Below are 23,387 nucleotides of genomic sequence, written 5' to 3'. Positions count from 1 at the left end.
TTAAATTACAATTAACCCTTATTTTTATTATTTATAACTATGGATTTGTAAAGTTTCGGACCCCTAAAGCCGAGAACACACTCCTGCGTGACGCATAAAAAAATGAACCAATCGGGATCCTTCATTTCTATCTTGGACAGGAAAATAAAGGATTTTGATTGGTTCACTTTCTTTGGTTTATTTAAAAAGATTTCTATTTTCTGCCGGCAAGAGCAGGCAAGAGCAGGCGAGAAGGAATACCGACACCGGGGCGTTGATTTTCTTTCTCATATCGCTGATAAAGAACAAAGACCAAGTCGGAATATCGACTCATTGACTTTTATAACAATAGAGGACGAAAGAAGTTAGAATTTATCATAATCTCATTTATTATACCTGGCCGACTGTATAACGTCGAAAGATGAATAACATCCACGAAGAGATTGTTTCTTGCCCTTACAATAAGAGTCATCGTATACCTAGTTCAAAATTTCAGCGGCACCTCGTAAAATGCGAAAAGGTGACGATTTCATAGACCGTAATCACGTATTGAGAAGTGCATAAGTAAACGCGAAATTTTCTTACAGAATTTTCCACCTGATTACAAGGTTATCTGCCCATACAACGCGACTCATCGCTTTAGCAAGAGCGAAATTAAAGAACATATCGATACGTGTCCCATGAGGTGGACTGTCGAAGGGAGTTACATTTTGTGTAAGTATGCACATTATTTTATTTTTATTTTATTTTTTTTGAGAACTATGACAGAATCTGCCTTCGTCCCTATAGTTTCTTATTAAAGAACTCATTGGTAACTTATTGTATCTCTATTGTACATGCTTTTTTTACAATTTGCATAGAGCTATTGCATTTTGATGTTCAGAAACATTGCCTGGATACATCCAGATATCATTTTATCCTTGTTTAACAACAAAATGATATTTTTGAATATAGCCCTGGTATACCATTACTGAAAATCAGTAGTTTATATTACATGTATTACAAATTTTTAGTACTAGTAGTAAATTTAAGATTGCAGTCAAATATATTGATCTCACAGTTTAAATGCCAATTTTGAACAACCTATTTAGATGGGTTCTCTATGGCAAGGTACTCTCAGTAATTTGTTATTGTTTTCTGTAAGATAACGATTGAACAAAATTCATTATTTATGATCAGATTTGAACCTGAGTTTTGGACACAGAGAGCAAACTATAACTGCTAATGTACAACTCTTTGCATTATGATTGCTATATTGGAACCTGTGGCATTAAGAAAGAAAATTAATCGATTGCTTTAGTCAATTGAATTATTGAAATTGATCAATTCTTTTACTACCCTGAGATTAGAGTGATTTCTAGCATCATGAACATAAGGTTGAATACATGTTAATTTATGTGATAAACTTTTCAATATAAATAAGATGTTGGCCACTGTGATATAATTTAATTTTGTATAGCTTCAAGAATTCAAGACATGGTAAAACCTGAACGAAATGCTTTCAGAAATGACGACTACAACAGCTATTGGGGAAGTTGAGAAATGCAAAAATTCTATTGAATATCATATTAATAAATCAATAATGGAATCAGTTGGAGGAAATATGGAACCATGATGATGTTAACTGTAATTATAAGTTATGAATATGAATGTTGTCAGCACACTGGACTGCAAAATACCAATATCTAGCTACATAGAAACTCTCAGTAATTTATCATATAATACAGAATCTGTAGAATATTATTATATAATGGAGTGAGATCGCAAAGGAAAAATCAATTTAAAAAATCAAAATCTAATAAACTCTTTTATTTCTAAAAAGATGAAAAAACAATGATTTTTGTATTAATAAATAATAAGGTTTTTCTTGCGTTCCGCTCAAATGCCTTTATTTCACATAAATTTTGTTTATTTTTATACTTTACATCGATCCTAGTATTTACAAGTATTTTTTTAAGTGAATTTTTCATGAATGAGAACATTACATTAGTGCATATGTATGGATACGCATATATATACATGCATATATACACGCGCACATATACATACACACTCAAATATATACACATAAAAAACAATATCAAATGTCAATAGTATTGGACAATTTATTTTTTAATCTATATGTACAAATAGCGTATATCGCATTTTATTAATATATTATTAAATACTTCAACTGTGTGTGTACACGTATACGCGCGCGTACGAGTGTGTGCATGTGTGTGTATTTGTGTGTATGTATGAATGTATGTGCGCGCCCCTCTTCCCCAGTTTTAATTATTTCACAAAATATACCAAAAAGATTGCTATCTAATGTAGTTCTGAATACACTGTCTCAAAATTCCTGAATTTTGTGTCAAGTCTTTTCGTCTTCCTAGGTAGAAGGATACATTGCACAAAAGTATGACAAATGATATATAGCTTGTATCTTTGAACAATAGTTACTGTTTTTTAGACATAATTTGTTTAGAAATGTAAATGTTAGGATTAATTTTGATACTCGAATCATATACAATATGAAACCTTTGTCGATATTTAATGACGAACATGATGTCAGTAACTATTCTCGATTATTTTAATCAAGATCTGTTATTTAATACCATGATGTATATGTTAAATATGAAATATATAAAATGATATTTGCATTTGATGATAGAACATGTTCTAATATTATTAGTGTGTGGCATTATTAAAGGAAAAATATGTGAATTATCAAATATGATAATTATCAAAATAAATGTGACACTATAAATGCAGCTATTACTTAAAAAAAAAATAATATGAATTAATTATAAATTGACATGGCATGTTAAATCTTCAATCAATAATTTAGAATTAATGCAAAACCTTATGTATTTTAAATGTTGTAATTTCTTTGGAATGTTTTATAAATATATATATATATTTATCTATTGCATAGAATATGCAAATATAAAATAACGATTAATGAATGATGATGTAAAGAAGAAATTTGAGAAAGAAAAGATAAATGTATGTATATACTTACATAACCACACACATATACATATATGCATTATTTTGTTAATAAAAATCAGCAAACAAAGATATCTTTGTGCATATATGTACATAATAAAGTTATGATAAAATAGTTACATCAGAGAAACTTATATTCAAAGTAAAATAATATTCATATTAAAAACAAAGCATGTGTAATTTAAAATATGTTTGAAACTAATAGACTTGATATAAGATTTATCTGTAAAAAAACATATACATTGTATCTTCTTTACAAAATAAAGCCAAGAAGTAATATCTGAATTATCATATATGTATATATACAATACAAATCAAAACATGTTCTTGTATTTTTAGCAAAAAAAATGCAAAATAAATTCATGATTTTAACTATAACTTGTAATTGATTGCCTATTTTTAACTCATTCTGTGCGTGAGGATTACCAAATAATATATCATAATTTCACATATGACATTTTAAATAGCAGAACATTATTGAAATCATTAAATTATAAATCTTATGCATAAATTTCATGTCAATGTCATTTTATTTTTAAATGTCGAGTTCGTAGAAGTATATAGTAGTCATTCATATTACTAGTTTATACTATGTAACATTCTATTTTCGCGGGATGTGAAACTTACCCGCTGCCACATACATCGAAAGACGTAAAAAGTAATGTAGCTTATTTATGAATGGTGTAATTTTGGATACTGACATATAGCCAGTAATTATTTACAACTTTCTAAAGTATGTTTGGAGCAATATATTGGCAGTTCGCTAGCTGCAGTCTGTGTTAATGTTTTATTGTATAAAAACTGTAAATTTATTGAGCGCAATTGTTGCACAATAGCGAGATCATTGCACTATATTCATCAACTGCACTGTGGATCGATGCATTTTTCTGGCAGAATATATCGTGCAATATTGACAATTATGTTGGATTGTATGCTATCTTTCTTTCTCTTTCTCTGTCTCTCTCTATGTTGGATGCTGAACTCTTTCTTTTTATTTTTATTTTTACTTCTTGTCAGAATTCTTGTCACATTAGCACCGTTTATATATTTGTTGATTTTTTCTTTTGTTGCTTCCACACAGATATCCTTTCTTTCAAGTCAAGCACTGCAATATCAATAATAATCATTAATTTAATGCATTTCTGTAAACTTTGTATTTTATAAAATTATGTGGTGACCATAAAAACAAAATTATCAACATTTTCTTCGTTTTTAAAATAATATGAATATAAACAAATATTGTGTTTCAACGTGATTTTAATAAAAAAACTTACGATTATTAGTCACGACACAAGTATTAAATATTTTTTAAGTGTATCAAAATGTATAAAAATCAAATTTCATATAAAAATGCTACAAAATGTTGCTATTACTTATTAGCTGAATTTAAGGAAAAAAATTTTACCAAACAAAAGAAAAAATGTGTGAACGAAGCACTTACTTGGTGTAAGCATGTCTTCGCTAAGTGGCTGCCGACTGAAAGGATCTGTGGCACTATTGAGTAAGTGTCTAATGATAACTGCCTTGTCCATAACAATACCGGATGGTAGTTTAACAGGATCTTCCATAAGAGTGTCCATCAACGGATCTCGGAACTCCTCAGGAGCGTCACCGTAGTCTGCGTCGCGCGCACGATTATCTCTCGCGATTATCGCCGCGCGCTCCGCAAGCGCTATGAATCTCTCTATTTCTGTAGGAGTTTTGATCGCAGATCTTTGTAATCTGCTCGCAGCGTCCGCAAATAGCTCCTTACAGAACGAACGCTGAAAAAGAAAATACATAATTTTTTTATTAATAATTTATTAATATATGTATACGTAAAATGATGTATATAAATGACAAATGGAAGGACACTAACTTCATCACTGGCTAAAGCAGCCGCGAAATTATCACAGTCAAGATGCAAATATATATCAACCAATTGGCTGAGTAACATCCTTGGTTGCCACCCGTACTTCTGTGGTTTTCTCACTCTTAAATTTTTGCACTTAGGTCCACACAACTGTTGCAAATTGAAATTCAGCATGGCACACAATCGCCCGACTAATTCTGGTCGTAGGAATGGCTCCTTAATGTCGACCGTTAGATAATGAAACATGGCAACTGTTTCCTTGGCTAGTGTAAGATAAGATCTGGCTTGTCTCTCGTCCGCTGCCAGCTGTCTAGTCCTCGATTGCTGCTGTTCCTGAGAGAGTGCGCCCCACGCGCTAGTATCCGACATGAGTTCCTGCACCTCGTGTATGCGCTTCAGAGATTCCAAGCTTTCATCGAGTAGGAAAGTGGTGTCGTTCATCAACATGTTGACAAATTTAACGAATTGCTTGCCATTATTGCTCTCATTGACGATAGATGCTCGATGTACTGGACTATCCCACATCGATTTCAAAATTAGACTTATGTGATAACGTATTGAAAACTTGTCATAAAATTCGGAACTAGAGCCAGTGGTTTCAACGTCGGTGTAAAACTTCATGAGATACGATGCTAGAAGTGTTTTGGATATAGGATGCGCCATGACTTTATCATGGAGAGTCTCCGTTCTTCCCTGAATGGAGATATAGTTGTTAATATAAAAACAGTATATAATAAAAAGTATTATAATCTATAATTTACATTTTTCTCACAAATTTACCTGAACACTAGGATTTATTACAAAAAGAACCTCGATGATTTTTGCGATTAGATACGGATTTCGTATACAATGTGGCGTACACACGACGACCAGTAACCATGTGATAAGTGAGTTGTCCATATTACTTGCCACTACTCCAGGACAGAACCTACAGATAAATGCAGAATTATAATTATATCAATAAGCGCCTTAATTAATTATTAAATGTAAATACATCAATTATAAGACTTAATAATATAGCGAAGACTTACTGGAGTGTGAACAATAAGAATTCCGCTATATCTTCCACATACCATTCCGGTAACGCGGTAAACTTGCACGTAACTTCCTGAGGAAGTGGAAGTTTAGGAAGAGGGTTACCTGGTGCAGTCTGTGTCAGAAGACTCAACAAAACCTCGGCCACAGATATATAAAAATGTAAGCACCTCCTTAAAAAGACAGGGTCTATCAAACCCGCGTCCGCGCACGATTTAGATTTAACTAATCGCTTCAACTGCTGTTTCCATTGTTTAATCAAGTCTTTGTTATGTTCCGCGAAGGGGCTATCCTTCCATTGAGGTTCCGTGGCTTGCAGTTCGTCGAGCATCTTCTGTAAATCACGTAACGCCCGCAATTTTCTCTGATACTTTTGTAACGCCGGTAACAGCGCGATGTGATGGCAATGCAACGTCAAGAACCAACACTGAGTCGGAAATTTCGATTCCGTCCACTTATGCGTCTTCTCCAGATGCTTCTGCCATTCCGCGACTTCTTGCGAGGAAAGTTTCAGTCTTGTGTCGTTCTTTACCTCGACGAAGCTGGAGGGATGAAACGGATATAAAGGGTCTATGGTGTCCAGTTTGATTTTCACAGAGAGCATTTGCAAGACCGATAGTAAATTCAACATAAATCCATCCCCGGCCAGAGAGAACTCCTCGGTCTGTATTTGCGCGCGTTTCTCATTGTGACGCAATAATGTAGCTAGATACGTTAAAGTAGCATCACGGCAGTTGCTGTTCGCAAGTATCGCGTGAAACATCTTGTGTAATGAAGTTCTGGTACTTTCCAACTCTTGTTGCAGGGACAGATTCACCGATTTATCCGTAACGGGATTTCCGCTGAAGAATTTCTCCGCCACCTTTGGTTGTTCCTCAGCAAATACCGACACAGAGAGAAACGGCCCCAAAAACGAGGTCCTCGTAAGTTCTCTACCCGCGGCTGACGTCATAATATCGGGCAAGAATTGCACTTGATTCGTAATTAGACGGCATATCGGACGTATGTTGCCGCTTGGGCCGCAGCGAATTTCTATCAGTTCCTCTAGCGCTTCGATCGGTCTTCTGTGCGTGTTGCCGACCAAACTCGCCTGTTGCATCGAAAGATACAGGCCTTGCAAGACCGGGGTGAATATCTTATTGAAAGTATTTGGATTAGTGTGTGTCCTAGCCACGAGCTCGTGAAGATAACTTCGAGGCAAGCTTTGCGACAATATCGGATAGAGGAGATACGTGGTGCACATGGGGATGACTGAAGCTTGGCAAATGCCAACCAATCCTTGTAGGACGAGGCTGGAGTACTGAACACATTGTATTTTTAAAACCGTCAGTACGTCAGAGAAAGGAGGTACGCTGGATCGCTACAAAACGTATGTACAGGTCAGTCAAAGAAAACAAATTGATCCAGTAAAATCTCTTATCTACTTTTTAATATATACACATTATACATACCTTTGGGTGATTTCTCTCTTCTACTGCAACTTTTGAATAGCAGTCTAACAAGTAAGTTAAACTTTTCGGTTGCGACGATTTGCTACCTATAGGCAATGGCATAGTCGGTAATTGGTAAGATGGAAGAGCCACGACAGGACTTAGCAGAGGACTCGTTTGGTTATTCGGACTGTCCTGTCGATCGGACGACATGTCTACCGCGATATCCTTAAAGGGATCCTCCCCTTTCGAGAACATACATAAAACCTCCATCAAGGCCTGGTTGATAATTTCACTAAAATCCAGTTGTCTTTGCGTCAGCGTGTACGCTGCTGTTTGCGGTAAGAATACACTTCCTTCGACGGGGGTTTTCCACGATATGCGTAGGACACGTGATATGACAGCATGTATATGATCTGTTGTAACTTCTATGCTAGAACTCGTCGTCTAAAATGCAGAAAAATAAAAACAAATGGATAAATTATGATAATGAGTCATTGTTATCATAGATAAAGAAGATAGATTTTTTTGTACTTTTTGTTAATATATGCATGTTTATTTTTTTTTTTTTATACTTACGCGTGATCTTGATATTGAATCTTTCCTATCTGATTCGTCAACCTCCATGCTTTCAATCCCTGAATTATCCATCTCAGTAATATTACACTGTTTATCGTTGCTCTCTTCTATCTCCATTGGCACCTCGACGCGCTGTAATTGTTGAATAGATGGAGATATCGATTCCGTAAATGCTTTTGATGACTCCGGAGTATTCGGGGAAGTTGGAGCAATAGCACTCGACGAACTGGCAGCTGCATTACTATTGTTCAAGCCCTCTAAGCGGGCTAACCGCCTTCTCCTCATCTGGAACCAAAATGAAACAAAGGAGCCATGAAACTGCAAACTCTTTTTTTAGGACTCTGTCAAGGATGGTTAAAACAGAATGAAATGTCTTTGTTACTCATAAGCTATTTTTATCCATGAGTTTGTGGACAACAAAGAAGGTAATAGCTATAGTTTGCATTACATTTTAAACAATGATAATAATACGGAAGTCTTGTTTTTCGACACTACGTTATTACTCAGACAGAGATACGAATCTCAGAGAATGAAATGGAAAGTCACGCACTTGTCGAGAAAGGACAATTTCACTGCTCGCATAAATGCTTGCTGTAATCTTGTTAAAAGCAAAGCAAACGAAAGCATAGGAACAGAGGAAGCAAACAGAAATCTATTCTCGCAATTACGGAAAGTAGAGGAATTAATTATTAAGCAGCTTTGCTCTCACAAAGCGCTCGGAAGCGATCAAACGTATTGGCAAAGACCATGCAGGTTTTTTTTTTTTTTTTTTTTTAAATTAAGGTACGAGATTGATTCGCATTGCATCCATTATATAAGTAGTTTCCCTGTAAGCGTGCGGGTCGCTCTGTTTGACAAAGGAAACGTCGTGTAACTCGAACTAGAAAAGAGTCGGGGAAAAAAATTTCGAGATCGCGAGGCGCGAACAATGGACCTGTCCTTCGCGACTCGCGTGTCTCAAAGCTAAAACGACAAGATACGCGTAAATTGAGGATCTTTCGGGGAAAGAGAGAAATGGTGAATGGGAATCGAAGGGCTCTCCGAGGGCGATAGCACGCAGAGAGGTGCCGCGGAAACGACAGCGTTTGACAACAAATCGCTGGTCTGCACCACGGTCTACACCGTCTGCACCCATCGGAGCAACGTAGGACGCAGGTAAATACAGCAGGCGGAGGGCAGGCAGCGAGGCCAAGCGAGGCAGCGGAGACGAAGGTGGAGGATACGCGGGACAGCCTGGAACAGCCTGGAACAGCCTGGAACGGCCTGGAACAGCGGAGGGACCGCCGTCGAAGAGGGTACGGCGACGTGGGAAGAGGAAGAAGAGACGCGGGGAAAAGAGCGCGCGCTTCTCACTCACTTCTTCCTGGCTCAGCTCGCTCATGGCGATCGTGTGCTCGCGCGTGTACGTATGTGTGGGGCTCTTTATTCCGCCCGCCCGCTCGACGACCGACGACGTTTCCGTCCGCGAAGACTCGGCTCGGTGCTGCTACGCGGCGGCCTCGGACCGCTCGACTGCGCGCTCGCCTTCCTCGCCGTCGCCGTCGCGCCTCCGCGTACACGCAAAGGGGCTACCGTGCTCGCGCGACGACACTCGTGGCCGAGATACGTCAATGTCAGAGATCTGGACAGTCACTCCACATCTGTTTGCGTTTGGACGTGGATGCAGTGGTCTCGCGCCGAGTCACGGCCAGTCGCTCGCTGCGTCGTCGACTCTTCAAAACAGCTGAGCAACCAACGCGTCGACACGCGCTCTCTGCTTCCCTCTCCGTCCTCCGCTCCTTCTCGCTCGCTCCCCCTTCCCTTTCACTGTCCTTCTCACTCTTTCTCTCTCTCTCTCTCTCTCCCTCGCTCTCCCTCGTGCGCCGCGTCGCGCGTCGTAACGGTGGGAGTAACCTAAGCCCATTTTAGACGATCTATAATTCAGGACAAGGGTCGAATAATTTGACGTGTAACGAGCCCACGTTATGTGCGGGAGCGTATAAATCCGCTTCGGGCGACCTACATATCATCGCGGAATCCGCGATTCGATTCTACAAACCTATTTGTTTCAAATAGGTCAACCGCGTGCGACAAATTCGTTTTGCGCGATCGCTGATTCGTGAGAAGCTTCGTAGTCCAGTCGGTCCAGTGTTCTATGCGTAATTTTATGTGAACGAATACGTGAATATTCGTCGAAGCCTTGGCGCTCGTTATCGCTTCCTCTCGACGACGAATCGAATTTTCCCGCGCCTACAGATCGATACATCGCACGTATCGATAATTCTTCGATTATCGATACGTGCGATAGTTTTTTAAACGCGCCAGCGACAGTATTAACAAGTAAAGGGAGACGAAGGGGCTGATCGGAACGAGTGTCACGTTTATTGATATTGCCGAGTTACATCGAGATAACGTGAAACACTAATGTTCGAAACATTTACATGGAAACGTCAAGCGTCGAGTCGGTTGAGCGTCAAAGCATGCGCAGTAGAGAAGAAGGGAGGAGTAATATGGCACCCATTACCATTTTATTGAATAATTTTGTTAATAATATTTTATATCGAAACGATTAGTATCGTCAAAGTGTTGTCTAACAGATTCTAGACTGTAAGTAATGAAATATTTATTACTTGGAACGTAATTTATAAAAATGTGACTGCGTGATCGGTAGAAGAGGAAGAGTGGTGGTAATATGGCTAACCCAAAAATAAATTTTAAATAAATTGGTCTAATTCAAAAAAATACATAGTATGTTGTTGCAAAATTATATACTTTTTATTTTAATTTTAGATTTAATTTTAGAATTTTCCTGATTTAAAATTTTCAGAAACAGATGTCATTGAAATATCATTTTATCCATGTTAAACAAGGATAAAATGTTATCTCTAATTATTATATTATATCAATTCGTATAAAAAATGAGAGCTATAAAAGATACAGAAATATGAAAAATTATATGAAATGTTCTGAGAAAACTTTTCACATGTCCAGGAAACACATTTTTCTTATAAATTTTCAGTATTACATCGGAAGAGCGTGACTTCCCTCTTACTTTTTAGCGTCAAGAGGCGGGAATTCGCGAGTTTAGATTCCTGCGCAATAATTTTGTGCGCATCAGCCTGACGCTTGCCGCTTGTCATGTAATCGCACCTTTACAACGAAGACGGAGTGCCCACGTTGCCAATTGGTCAATTTAAATCGAAATTTTCTGATTGGTTAGCCCGGCGAGGAAAAGCTCGTAAACTCCGATATCGCCGTGAGCGAACTAAAGCCAGCGAAAACGCGGCTCCATGAAAAGGAAGGAGGCCGATATAGCTTTAGCTTTTCAACCGCTGCTTTGCAGCAGGGCGATGGAGTAGGGGTAAACGCTAGTTTTTCTTCGCTCGCATGACATTTCAGCTTCATCGTCGCGACAGCACAGTCGTCGGACAGGTGCCAAAGACGCCGGAGCGAGGACGTTGCGATTATTGCCGCCTCGACTGTCAACCGCCGCAACAGCCCTGAACTCGTCACGTCGACTCGCAGCGATCCGAAGGTTATCCGAGTGGCACCCCCGCAAAATGAATATCGGGGAAATAATCGATTTCACATCGCTCGGTAAATACTCGCAGCAAAGTGCCCGCCTCGCCTCGACGGGTCGTCGCACGATTATTATACGTTGGTTCCCAATTGTTCGCCGCGCGATATCGATTCTCGCTCTCCTTCCATATGTTTCAAGCTTGATTTACAGCGGGCCGTAATTGCGTTAACTTAATTTATGCCGGAAGCAATAAAGTCCCACGCTGAGATCCCAATGCTTTTTGTTCAACAAGTTATCTACGAACAAAAGCGTTGAAATCTTATCATTGAACTTTATGAGTTCCGGTAAAAATTAACGATTGCGGCCTATAATAAATTGGATTTTAATCGTGAACGCGCGCGCTTTTTCTTGGTAATATTTCGACTTTTTTTTCTCAGTTTAGAATCGGATATCAGTAATGTCCTCGATTGTAACTTGTTTGCATCGTACATGTAAATTACATGTAAATCAACGAAGGAAACAAGGACGCAACCGACACATTATTAAAAATTATACCGCGATAGTCAAACGCGAAGCTGTAAAGAAATTATTGAGACTTTACAAGTATCAAAGTTTTAAAGGATATCGCAAAATAAAGTAGCTTAAAAATATTTGTATGTCATCTTATTATCTCTATTGTTATCTTATTATCTCAGAGTATATGTATTTTCGTAAAAAATTTAAAAATCATTGACCATAAATCGTCGAGAAATCATTCTGGAAAGTCCCTGATGATAAGTCTGATGAGTTGATGGCAAGTCCTTGATAATAAGATTTGGTACCTTATCTTCGCAAGCTGTGTCAATTAAATGCGATTTATAGCCTAAATATAGCGCGATAATATTATCTTATTGCACGTCATATTTATCGCATTGTTCGAGGCGGTATTTTTAATTACATTCGAATATTCGTGTAAACGTGAATGTGTTACGTGCAAATATTATCGAGAATATCATTGCATAAAGATACATCTCAGCAAGTTATTTTTACAATCAAATTTATCACGGTCGAATTCGAGCTACAAAGTTATAAATATTCGCAATGTATTTTAACAAATTAAATTAATGACGCGATGAAATAGGTCGATTATTTTTCCTACATTTGAATCGATTGTTTTTAGAATGCGCGCGAAACAATAAAGTTTCATCATTGGTCGTATCGAATTCTATGAAATTTCCCGCGCAACGATGGCGACCAATCGAATCGAACGAGGCGCGTAGCGCGCGCGATAATTAATTATGATTGAAATTTAATGATTGAAATTGTATGGAGTAAAATTAAAAAATTCTTTCAACAGTAATAAAATTAATGTAAAAAATTAAATTTATGATTGGATATTATTTCATTTTATTTTATGGGATATATATGTGAATATGAAATATACGTGTGAATGATATATGATATATACATATATGAGGATATATATACATGTACGGCAAATTAACAAATGTTTTTCATTTCTTATCACATTGCTATCCAACGCGTATCTAGATAAAATTGCATATACATCACAAAGTTACATTTTGCACTTCTATTACTTTTAATTATACGATATATACATTTCTCTATTTTATATGAGTCGCACGTGCTAAGAGTCCGCGAATTTTTTATGCGCCAATAAATCAGTACTAGCATATATATTCTGTACGCGCTTCTTGTTCTTAACGATAGTTGTCGTTATGAACGATATCTCGTTGCCCAGCTTTTTTGCCACGAAACCGATAACTATCGTTAAGAACAAAAAGCGCGTACAGAATACATATTCAACTTATGGTTGTGCTATTTTGCAGACGCGGACATTCAGGAACTGATAAGGGAGAGCGTGGCGGCGCGCGAGAACTCGTACTCGCCGTACAGCAATTTCAAGGTCGGTGCCGCGGTGCGATGTGCCGACGGAAGCATCTCGCGGGGCTGTAACGTGGAGAACGTGTCCTTCCCGGCGGGAGTCTGCGCCGAGGTCGCGGCGGTTGTACGAGCCGTGTCGGACGGGAAGCAAAAGTTTACGGTGTTGGCCGTGGCGGGTGACCAGGAGACCACTACATTTACCACTCCGTGCGGAGTATGCAGGCAGTTCCTCTCAGAGTTCGGTAATATACCCATTTATCTGTCGAGAACCGATATGACAAAAGTCCTACGGACCGAGGTGAACGAATTGTTACCGCTTGCATATGGCCACAACGAAAGGCAGTAAACTTTTCTATATATGTACTTAATTAAAGTATTTATCCAGAACTGAACATTGTAAAACTTGTTATATGATTCGGCATATCAGCATGAGACTTGATTTCAATGAAATTAAGATCGACAATGCGCAAGTATTATTTATAATGATATGATGTGATACATATGGATATAGATTAACTTTAAAGAGACCACGATAATACAGCAACAAGTGAAATTTTTCACTGTAATTTTGTTTTTCTAAAAAAAAGAAAATGTTTAAGTATGAGACATCAATGACTACTAAATGTACGCGTTGACTACTAAATGTACGCGAGCATGTATTTTGTTTGCTACGGCACTTGTTAATAACAGATTAAATAATACAATAACAGATTATATGTATATATTTACATCATACGAGATTGTCGTAAATTCGTAAACACAATAACTTTGTAAAGTTATAAATGCAAAAGCAGGCAATAGCACACTTACGCAACTTCACCTTTGACGAGAAATTTTGTCTCTCGTTTACCAAAACGGACACCTGTAATCATATGCAATAATGAAATCGATGTTTTTTATATATAATTTATATACAATCGTTTCTTGTCAAATCAAACTAAACTCTAAGTAAGTTGTTTATATATCTATATATCTATATATAATATGATAAAATATGATGTAAATGAAAAAATAAATAACTAATGTTCTTGAACTTTTCTAGTTATAAATCATTACATACCATCCAATATAACATTGGCAAAGGTTTTCGTTATTCGTAGCTTGCTGGATCAATAGATCAACTTGTTGTCGGACGCTGAGAGTTTCTTCGTGTGAAAAATCGCGTCCTGTTAATTTATCTCTAACTCTCGTTATGATCGCTAAGGCTTTTTTGTTCAGTGCTTCTGGTTGATTATTATCAGCTGTAAACATTGTTATTGAGTTTAATCAATTTAATTAATATATATATATATATATATATATATATATATATATATATATATATAAAATATGATAGATGAAGCCATACAATTAACACTAAGTAGATAGATTTAAAAGTAATTAATTTATGTGCAAACAACGTGATGTAGAGATAAGGTGATTTGAAAAATGCAATTACCTTTACCTCCATTTTCGATGCTACACGGCACACCCTTCTTCGGTAACGTGGCGGTAAGAGAATCAAGCATATCGCCGTGTTCCTGGCTGCTGCTAGCGCTCATGCCTTGAGCGTCCGATCGTTTGCTCTTGGGCACCGCATTGTCCATCAATCTCCAATTAAGAAGAGGGTCGTAAACGAATGCCTCCAGAACCGCCATTAAACTGTCTTTATTCCGGTGCAATACCGACATTACAGACTCGCAAGTTCTTCTGTACGTTCCCTCGATTCCGGTTACCTCCATTGCATTGATCAACATCCGCGTGAGACGGAACGGTATTTTCTCCGGGAATTTTTCGCGCGTCATTGCCACCTCGAAGCAATCACCGAAGTCGATGTGCAATATCTTACCGCTGAGACGATCCAACATCAAGTTAGATGGATGACGATCGCCGAGACCGAGTATGTATCCCACCATAGACATCACAGCCAAGGAGCGCGTATAATTCGTTCTACGATCGAACCATACTTCACTCGACGGTGACTTTAGCCACAGAAGTCGCGCCAGGTCATCGCCGTGGGTATGTTCGAGCGCGTGCTCAAACACTTCAACTTTTTGCATAAGCATAAGATGATCGTAGTCAGGTGCCATCTAGAAAAAATATCAAATAAGAATAAATTAATATAAAAGGATAACGCATGGCTGTATACGCGAATACTCGACAAGTCTTGGATTTTGACATTCTCATAGACTTTAATCTCATAAGAGGTTAATTAGAAAGTTTAAAGACTGTGCGTGAAGGAATATACAAAATAAACATCTCACTTTGAAAATCTGTATCTTAATATAAATATAAAATAAAAAGTAAACATATGAAAACAGAAAATATATCCTCATACACTTTATAATATATACTAGAAAAATTCAAGTTGATGTAAAGATTTATTTATAAAGCCTACTCACTCGTAACATTATCCTGTGTTCGATATTCAATAATATCTTCTTCTTTTCTCTGTAGTCTCTAATAAGCGTATGAAGCGTATCACAATGCGGCACCCAACCGATGAGACCACTGTTTGTAGACAATGGAATCACAGCGTATCTCTAAATGCAAAATCACAACATGATTCACAAATTTATCAAATAATTATAATTACATAACATTATAAACAAAACTCTTACTTGGATAGTAAGATTTCTTCGGAAGGTATCTGGGTCGTGCAATAAGAGAGTGTTCACTAAACCGAATAACTGCATTACCCTTTCATCTTGTCTTAGATCTTCGTGACCTTTCAATAGGAACATGTAATCTTTACCGTTGCTACCTACAATATATACATTAAAGTAAATTAATGTTATTCGTGTCTTTTGCCTAATTGAAATATTTTAATCTACATTCGACAGCAAAATTAAAGAATCACCTATTTTGGCTTCTAAAAATAGGCGTAATTCAAGAGAGTGTGATTTTGTCAAAAATGATCGTAAAAAAATGTTAAAATGCTTTTTTTAACATTTTTTTCGATTATTTTTAACAAAGTTACACTCTCTTGAATTACGCCTATTTTTCAAAGTCAGAATAGGTGATCCTTTAATTTTGATGTTGAGTGTAATTTACTTTCAAATAATAACTGACCTTTAATGCATAACTTTCTTGGTCTCTGTTTACTGGTTATCACCTGCATAGAGCTATGAATACTTGCTATTCTCACGATAGGATGACCAGGGCTATAGCTTCCCGGCACAGCCAACTCCAAATCTCTACAGATGAGCAATTTCGGGCTAACGTACTGCAGTTCCAAACTGGTCAGTTGCGGCAGTTGTCGAGATATTCTCCGAAACACGTGATAATACAAATCCCAAGCTTGATTCAAATCTCTCACGTTCCGAGATGTTTTATACCTGTGACACCATTCCTGCGCTTCCATTAAATCTCTTCCATAAGCTTGATTGAACGAGGTTTCTTTTAGAGTTTGTGGTCCTCTTTCGAGCATGGCATGTAAAGGCTCCAGCGTGTCAAACATGCCTCTAACATTCCTTTCCCCAAAGTACAATCTACTGGCTTCTTCCAAACCCTCGTGCCATAATTCGTGCCACAAGATCGCGACCCTAATAAGCTCATCGCTTGCCATCACAGCCTGTTGGACCAATGTCGGACTGTGCTCACACATGCTCTTCAGGATTTTGTTAGCCGCGGTCTTTCTTGCGTGACTAGCGCTCTTTGAGGCTACCGTTAACGGATATACCAAAGCCTGAGGATGCGTCTTTCCTATATCTATGAGAAGATGATGTATGCACCGGCCGACCAGCGCCCTAGGAGTGTCGATTCTGGCTATGAGTTGCGGAATTACTTGCAGCCAAGTATTTATTTCTATTAATCTTATACCTTCGACGACAGCATCATACACCTCTGGCCACTGGCCGTAATCAAACCAGAGTGTGAGAAGCCGGAGAGTGTCTTGCAGGGAATTGCCATCCGACAAGTTGATAGATCTGAAAAATCCTTCTACAGCCGGGACAGTAAATTGAGATATATATTGCGAGCTGGAGATATTATTGCGCGTTCCGTTGCCCGATGGAGCTTCTGCGAGCGTAGAATCACTACCTTGCTGATGCTTGTAAAACAAAACTGTCTCGTAATTGGTGTAGGCAAAGGCGTGCCAAGCTTTATACCACGTGGGATCGTGCTCCGTCGCTGCGGCATAATAAGACAATACTGCGGGAATAGAATGCTCATTTATACCCTGCAAGGACTCGAGCCACTCGCCGAGCTTAAGGTAACATCTGGCGAGCAATCTCTTTTTGCTTTCGTGCTGCTTCTCGTCTTCTTGATTTATTATTACCGCGGTCACCGGTTGCAAGTAAGTCTGCACGAATCGCTGCAGCTGATTGTAAGCCTCCTCGCGCTTGTTCGCGACCCACAAGTGCTTGCAATAAGCGAAGGTCACTTGGGGATGAGTAGTCGGTAGCGGTTGGTCCGGAGTTAAGGATGGATCTGTACCCATCAACATCACCAGCGTCTTGTGACACAGCATCAAACTACCGCTCTTCCGACAGAGACTAGCATATTTAAGCCACGTATACATGTCATCCTGTGGCGAGACCACCAGCGTGTGTACTTGTATGATCTTCTGCCAATCCTCTACGATCTTCTGTCCACCCTGAAGCCTCTCCCACCACATAGCCTTGATGGCCGCTCTACGTTCAGGCACCAGCTTAAACTGGATCACTTCCTCCAATTCCGCCAACTTCTGCACCTCCACCATGGCGTTGTATGCCCGCTGGTAGCTCTCGCCAGCCATGGCAGTCAGCTCGGTGTCCAAAAGATCTCTGGCGCTGTCGATGAACTGATGCGCGACATTGTACTGTTCGTCGTGAATTGCCAGTACCGCTCTGTAAAACGCTCCGTCTTGAGTGTCCTTCGGAATCAGTGAAACGTACTTTTGCATACTTTCCCATTGACTCAAACCCCATGCCGCAGCCGCCGCCATTCTCGACATTCTTTGTTTTGTATCGTCAGTTTGATTCGACCATTGTTTCGTCGCGACTTCGTGCAATTGACCCCACTCTCCAAGAGCTTCCAAACAACGCATCTCACCCAAAATGGATTCCACGTCGGAGCAATCGCCCTCCAGACGTTCCTGGTATAGCTGCAACGCCTTGTCCCAGTTGTGAAGCTTCTCGTACCAACGTATCTGGACCTTGAGATCTTGCTGATTGTGATTCATTACATACTCCAGCAAACCCTCAGCCGCCTCCTTCTGTTGAAGTTTGTTATTGATAGAAATGAGAGATTCAAATACGCTGCTGTTTCTGCTCTTGTGGAACTCGTCTTCCTTATAGTGCAATGCCTTGGCGTACGCACGACAGCGCATCGCCGTATCGCCAAGAGTCTGATTGTCTAATGGCAAGGGACCCTTGTCACAGTGCTCCATGAACTCGGCTAAATTCAAAATGGTTTGCGTCACTTCGGTAGGCAGATCAGGGACCATCAACGCTTGATGCAGAGTCTGTATCAGTTCCTTTCGGTAGGTATCGTGGAGTTCGGTCCAACACGAGACGAAAGCCGCATTGAATAAATCACGCGGTAACACAGCGTAAGTTTGCGCCAGCGCCCAACAGGATCGCAGAGCCGGAGACGGAGATTCTTTGAGTAAACCGATGGAGAAGCACCGCAGCCACTCGAGCCAATCGTCCTTGGACACTCGTCGCGTCGCAGTCCACGCTTTTTGCAAATTCGAGGCCGACACATTCAACTTCTTGATCGTGGTCGTTTCCGAAGGTGTTAAGGAGAGCTCGCGATTCTTGTTGCGTGAATGTCGCATTCTTATCAACAAGAAATCTTCGCCGTCCGCCGCGGTCGAATCCGTAAGTATCTTGTCAACTAAAACGTCGTACCGCGAATTGACTATCTTGTGCTTCGTCATAACTTTCTGGACTAACACAATGAAAATCTGATACTTCTTGCCCAGCTGTATCACGACAGCGCAAAGAGTATCCATGGCCGTGCTCCTTAGTTCCGGACATTGGTCCAACGTACGTACCAAAGTGTGAACGATTCGCGATGCGAAATCCGTAAAATCCAACGTGTCCGCGAGAAGATCGACCGTTTCGAGAGCGACTTTATTCACGGCTAACGGACAGTCATTCGCGTAGAACAGTTTCACGATCGGCGGAAGCACGAGGTGTAGATAATTGTCCAGGTTGTTCCCGAAAGTTTGTAGAGCCAGAAGCAACTTTACCGTTACCGCACGATCCTTGCTGCTGTCGTGCGTCAATACTCTGAGTATCGGCGGCATCAGCTGCGGCAAATAGATCTTGAACTCCGCGCCCAGGGCCATGGCAATCTGCTCGACCAAAAGAATCAACGTGCTCTGCAACGGACTATTCACAGACCAGAATTCTTTAATCAAGGCGAATATGTCGTCCAGATAATTGCGTATGTGCTGCTTCACGATGGCGATGAGAACGGCCAGCTGTTGGAAAAGGAACTCTCGGAAATTCATATCCGCCATGTGCACGACGTTCAGAAAGCTCGGCATAACCTGAGAAATGTATGGTACACACTTAATCCCGAGGCTTTTAAATATGAAGGTCACCGCTTGTACGACCATAGTGTGATGCTGGGACAATGTCGGCTCGCGAATAATTCGCATGAGCGTCGTAATGGCGATCGCTGGATAAAATTCTTCCAACGTCGACGGCGACATGTTCACCAGCATCTCACTAGTCGTCAAGTCCTGAGTGTTCTCCACATCACTCTTGGTATCCGCCATCGAGGTAAGCGTGTCCAACTGACTGTCGATTTGTCCGAGATTCATCTTGTGTTTATAGGGGTCCAACGCACCCAACTGTCCGAGCACTCTAATGGCTTCTCTCCTGATAATTGGTTGCTGTTCAGTCTTGAGAAAATTGATAAGAACGTCCAGTAGGGACGGATATTGTATGTATGGTTTTACCACGTGGCCCGTGCTACCGACTAACTGACCGAATACCCATAGCGCTACTCCTCTTTTCTCGGGCGAACTAGCGTCCACCAACATCTCCAGCAATATCGACGAGAGCTCGGACATCCACTGTTGCATCTCGGCGCCATTGACCTCCGCCAAATCACCGATTGCGCGCAGAACGGCTAGCACTACGCCAGGATTTGGATCGGATTCTTTCAACTTTGGAACGAGAACCTTCAGAATGGGCTCCATATACGGTCGAACGAGCCTTGGCGCGGTCACCACCAGGTGATCCAACATTCGAGCGGCTTGCTCCTTGTTACGGCCCATTCCTGAGTGCTCTAATTCCGTCAGAAATTGCACCAGAGTCTTCCTTAACGACGGCATAACGTAAGCGGGATTCAGTGTGCTGAGTCGTCCAACGGTACGAACCGCTAGTTCCCTTATTTCGAACATCTCGTCGTTCATGGCGATAAACAGCGCAGATAAATTTTCCGCTTGCGCTAACTGAACGTCGAAGGAATCATCCAATGACGCCAACACCCACAGACGAACGTCCGGATCTGTATCGGTTATTCCCACTACCAGCAGCTTACCCAGAACAGTTGAAACGGTAGTGGTTACCGTGGGTCCTGACTGATTTAACGTTAATCTCAATAATCTAGAGCACGTCTTTACAGCTTCCAATCGAACCTCCGCCTGTTCCAACGTTAAAAAGTGGTCCGCGCATCTCTTGACGAACTGCAACAACGGATTATTGTCAAAGTTAAAGGTGCCTAGCGTTTTTAACGCGAGTACCGTCGACGAAACGTCATCCGCCGCGGAGTTAGGGCTAGTCGCTGCCCACGGTGCACCGGGATGTCTCAGTGGCTTTTGCATTAGAACTTGCGACAGCATTCGCAACAGACCTTGAGATATATCCACCTGCAAAGATGGAATGCTGTGTGCCAGTTCTCTGAGCGCCGTGGTTAAGATCGGGCTTAATCCGGTTTGAAACATGGGTTCCAACAAGTCCCTGACGTCGGAAGCTATGACCTGTTTGACCGCGTGGCTGAGCAGGGTGATGCAAACGAACACCGCGGGTTCCAGGGGGGTACGCTTCTTGCTGGGGGTTTCCTTAGACGGTAGCAAGCTTTTGATTACCTCCATGATTTTTGGCAGGTATGGATTTATCGCGTCTTCCACCGCCACGGCTATGAAACCGATCGACGTGAAAGCGGCGTAGCGATCCTTCTCGCGACTGCGTAGAATCAGCAAAAGGTACGCCAAGGATTCTTTCAGATGATCCCTTATAAACTTTTCCTTGTTAAATGCAGCGAGCCTCGGCAACAACATCATAAGGGCGTGCTGAATATGCGGGTTCCTAGACATTTTCTGATTCATCACGTCATTATAAATATCATCCAGTCTTTCCTGCATCAAGCATCTGCAAACGGTCGACTCGTGCGCCGGATACAACGTGTGCTGGGACGAGGTGGCATTCTGCGTGGCCCCCGCCCATTTCGATCCTATCGTCGTCTTCAAGCGTGGCATCAAAGAAATGATATCGTTTTCATTTTGCGTGGAACCGTTCAATCTTTCCATTAGAGCCTCGTAATTTCTCTCCCATTGGACGTTACTGCATCTTAAAAGTTCGTTCAGCACTAATAGCGAGCCGTGTATTCTGTCGTCTCTGTTAATGCCCTTCTCCTTCGTGTGAACCTCCTCGAATCCGTCTATTACCTCGTCGTAGCACTGTTTGTACCATTGTGACTTGTGCATCTGTTTCACAGTTTCTCTTTGAGCGGTGACTACTAGAGCCGCTCTCAAAGCTTCTACCGCGCCCTCCCGTACAGCGGGCTTGGGATCGTGTATAGCGTTGAATATCAATTCGAAAAACGGCGTAACTTGTTGAAAAAAGTACGTTGGCACAGAGACAGCGAGTTCTCTCAGGACGAGCACGGCGGCGTGTTTCCTACCCTCGTGTCTGTCTGCGCCAAGCCACTCGAAGGCACGTTTCACCTCGAACTCGACGTATTCAGCTGTATAAGTACCAGAGACTAGCGCCAGCTTCCCGACAGTTTTCGCGGCTAATTGCATAACGCCCACGTCGTTGGAAGGTATCAAGTTTCTAAGATAGTTAGCAAATCGTACCGTCCGCGTATTAAAATTACCTACGTCCGCTCCTATAAGGCAAACTATGGCTAAAATACCGCCTTTCTTCTCGTTAATGTCGGAGGCGGAAACCATTTCGAATATGTGATGATTGAACTCATCCATGAAAGCCGTGATCTCCTCCTGCGACGCCTCCCGCAGTTCCCTCTTGACGTAGAGGCACAGATCGCGTGCCGCCTTGTTACGCGCCTCTTCATTCCTCGACTTGAGTCGCTGGACAAACTGTTGCATCAGGGTGTTCGACATTGTTTTAGTATTATGTAGACGTATAAATCAGAATGTAAAACATAGCAGTCTGGAATCCATCAAATTTCTCTCATCTGACGCTCTGAAAAAGACCATTCTTTTATATCATTTTTCCTACCACGCTGGATTGCCTGGCGTCTCGTATAGATTAGATGCTATACGATGGATACTGAACAACGATGACATTCGTACGTTAAACATCATGTTTACTTACTTGGCACTACGAGGATTTCTTTTTGCGACACAGCATTGTCGCCAGCAATAAAAATGCCTTCATTCTCGCTGCGAGAAAAAACTTCGGCGTATCCTCATCCACAGATGTGGAACCAATATATGCGGTCACATTTCTGATCGCCGGTGTCCTATCGTCCACATCGTATCTCTCGCGTTATTCGTCAATGAACACAGACGAGACGTTGCGTAGCTTCGTTGCGTAACGCGGATGTCACGCTTGTTATTTCCCCTGATAATTATATTAAGAAAACAAATATTCCTTCCGTGCGAAATACGCGTAAACTCTAATCGTAGAAACGAAAGTGCACGAAAGTGTATCTGGGTGCAGCAATTGCAGCCACGCCACTGTTATGACTGTCACGAGATGAGGTTAGATAAGGATTGAAGGTGGGCATCGGGCATGCAAGACACTGGACGCTACTTCTTCTAAGCATTCGACTGACCAATCAAAAAAAAAAAAAAAAAAATACGATCAGTTTTAAATTTTGTACTTGGCAATTTAATCGAACGGTCAAGCCTAATCAGAGATTACTATGAGAGCGGCCTAAAATTTAATAAATTACCTATTATAATTAAGGCGAATTTTCTGATTCATTATCATTTGCATTATTCACAAATACAGTTTTTACATTGCATTTG

At 40.5% G+C, this 23,387-nt stretch overlaps 4 protein-coding genes across 5 annotated transcripts; 2 read left to right on the top strand and 2 right to left on the bottom strand.

Annotated features, from left to right (window-relative positions):
* The first annotated feature begins 211 nt into the window (after nt 1-211).
* On the top strand, nt 212-1,442 carry LOC120358222 (gametocyte-specific factor 1-like). The gene is made up of 3 exons (XM_039451669.1): nt 212-499; nt 567-693; nt 1,159-1,442. The coding sequence occupies exons 1-3, from the start codon at nt 401-403 to the stop codon at nt 1,224-1,226; spliced, it is 294 nt and encodes a 97-aa protein (XP_039307603.1). The 5' UTR covers nt 212-400; the 3' UTR covers nt 1,227-1,442.
* A 42-nt stretch (nt 1,443-1,484) lies between these two features.
* Nucleotides 1,485-9,670, bottom strand: LOC105193561 (ubiquitin conjugation factor E4 B). Its single transcript, XM_011158064.3, has 8 exons — nt 9,224-9,670; nt 7,867-8,151; nt 7,309-7,734; nt 5,854-7,217; nt 5,603-5,750; nt 4,829-5,515; nt 4,412-4,733; nt 1,485-4,075 (listed from the first exon to the last, which is right to left on the bottom strand). Exons 1-8 carry the CDS (start codon nt 9,245-9,247, stop codon nt 4,011-4,013), a joined length of 3,321 nt encoding a protein of 1,106 aa, XP_011156366.1. The 5' UTR covers nt 9,248-9,670; the 3' UTR covers nt 1,485-4,010.
* LOC105193563 (cytidine deaminase) lies at nt 8,787-13,835 on the top strand. The gene is made up of 3 exons (XM_011158065.3): nt 8,787-9,161; nt 11,245-11,442; nt 13,195-13,835. The coding sequence occupies exons 2-3, from the start codon at nt 11,406-11,408 to the stop codon at nt 13,593-13,595; spliced, it is 438 nt and encodes a 145-aa protein (XP_011156367.1). The 5' UTR covers nt 8,787-9,161; nt 11,245-11,405; the 3' UTR covers nt 13,596-13,835.
* LOC105193564 (serine/threonine-protein kinase mTOR) lies at nt 13,775-23,190 on the bottom strand. 2 transcript variants are annotated; one of them, XM_011158067.3, is made up of 7 exons: nt 22,729-23,190; nt 16,301-22,596; nt 15,850-15,992; nt 15,631-15,771; nt 14,688-15,318; nt 14,310-14,490; nt 13,775-14,111 (listed from the first exon to the last, which is right to left on the bottom strand). In XM_011158067.3, exons 2-7 carry the CDS (start codon nt 22,512-22,514, stop codon nt 14,096-14,098), a joined length of 7,326 nt encoding a protein of 2,441 aa, XP_011156369.2. In that variant the 5' UTR covers nt 22,515-22,596; nt 22,729-23,190; the 3' UTR covers nt 13,775-14,095. The 2 variants fall into 2 exon arrangements, with proteins under 2 accessions (XP_011156369.2, XP_025991544.2); XM_026135759.2 differs by lacking the exon at nt 22,729-23,190 and having other exon boundaries at nt 14,694-15,318; nt 16,301-22,544.
* Between the last annotated feature and the right edge of the window lie 197 nt (nt 23,191-23,387).

Source organism: Solenopsis invicta, chromosome 7, assembly GCF_016802725.1.
Source record: "Solenopsis invicta isolate M01_SB chromosome 7, UNIL_Sinv_3.0, whole genome shotgun sequence".
NCBI classification, from domain to species: Eukaryota; Metazoa; Arthropoda; class Insecta; order Hymenoptera; family Formicidae; genus Solenopsis; species Solenopsis invicta.
This window is presented reverse-complemented; position numbering and strand designations above follow the sequence as displayed.

Coding starts and splice junctions, on each gene's coding strand:
- LOC105193563 (XM_011158065.3), top strand. CDS start 11,406: ATGAATATCGGGGAAATAATCGATTTCACATCGCTCG. Junction 11,443..13,194: donor AATCGATTTCACATCGCTCG/GTAAATACTCGC, acceptor GCTATTTTGCAG/ACGCGGACATTCAGGAACTG.
- LOC105193564 (XM_011158067.3), bottom strand. CDS start 22,514: ATGTCGAACACCCTGATGCAACAGTTTGTCCAGCGACTCAAGTCGAGG. Junction 15,993..16,300: donor AAGAAAGTTATGCATTAAAG/GTCAGTTATTAT, acceptor TATATATTGTAG/GTAGCAACGGTAAAGATTAC. Junction 14,491..14,687: donor CATCGAAAATGGAGGTAAAG/GTAATTGCATTT, acceptor CAATGTTTACAG/CTGATAATAATCAACCAGAA.
- LOC105193561 (XM_011158064.3), bottom strand. CDS start 9,247: ATGAGCGAGCTGAGCCAGGAAGAA. Junction 5,751..5,853: donor TTCTTATTGTTCACACTCCA/GTAAGTCTTCGC, acceptor ATTTATCTGTAG/GTTCTGTCCTGGAGTAGTGG. Junction 5,516..5,602: donor TAATAAATCCTAGTGTTCAG/GTAAATTTGTGA, acceptor ATCTCCATTCAG/GGAAGAACGGAGACTCTCCA.
- LOC120358222 (XM_039451669.1), top strand. CDS start 401: ATGAATAACATCCACGAAGAGATTGTTTCTTGCCCTTACAATAAGAGT. Junction 500..566: donor ACCTCGTAAAATGCGAAAAG/GTGACGATTTCA, acceptor ATTTTCTTACAG/AATTTTCCACCTGATTACAA. Junction 694..1,158: donor CGAAGGGAGTTACATTTTGT/GTAAGTATGCAC, acceptor ATTTATGATCAG/ATTTGAACCTGAGTTTTGGA.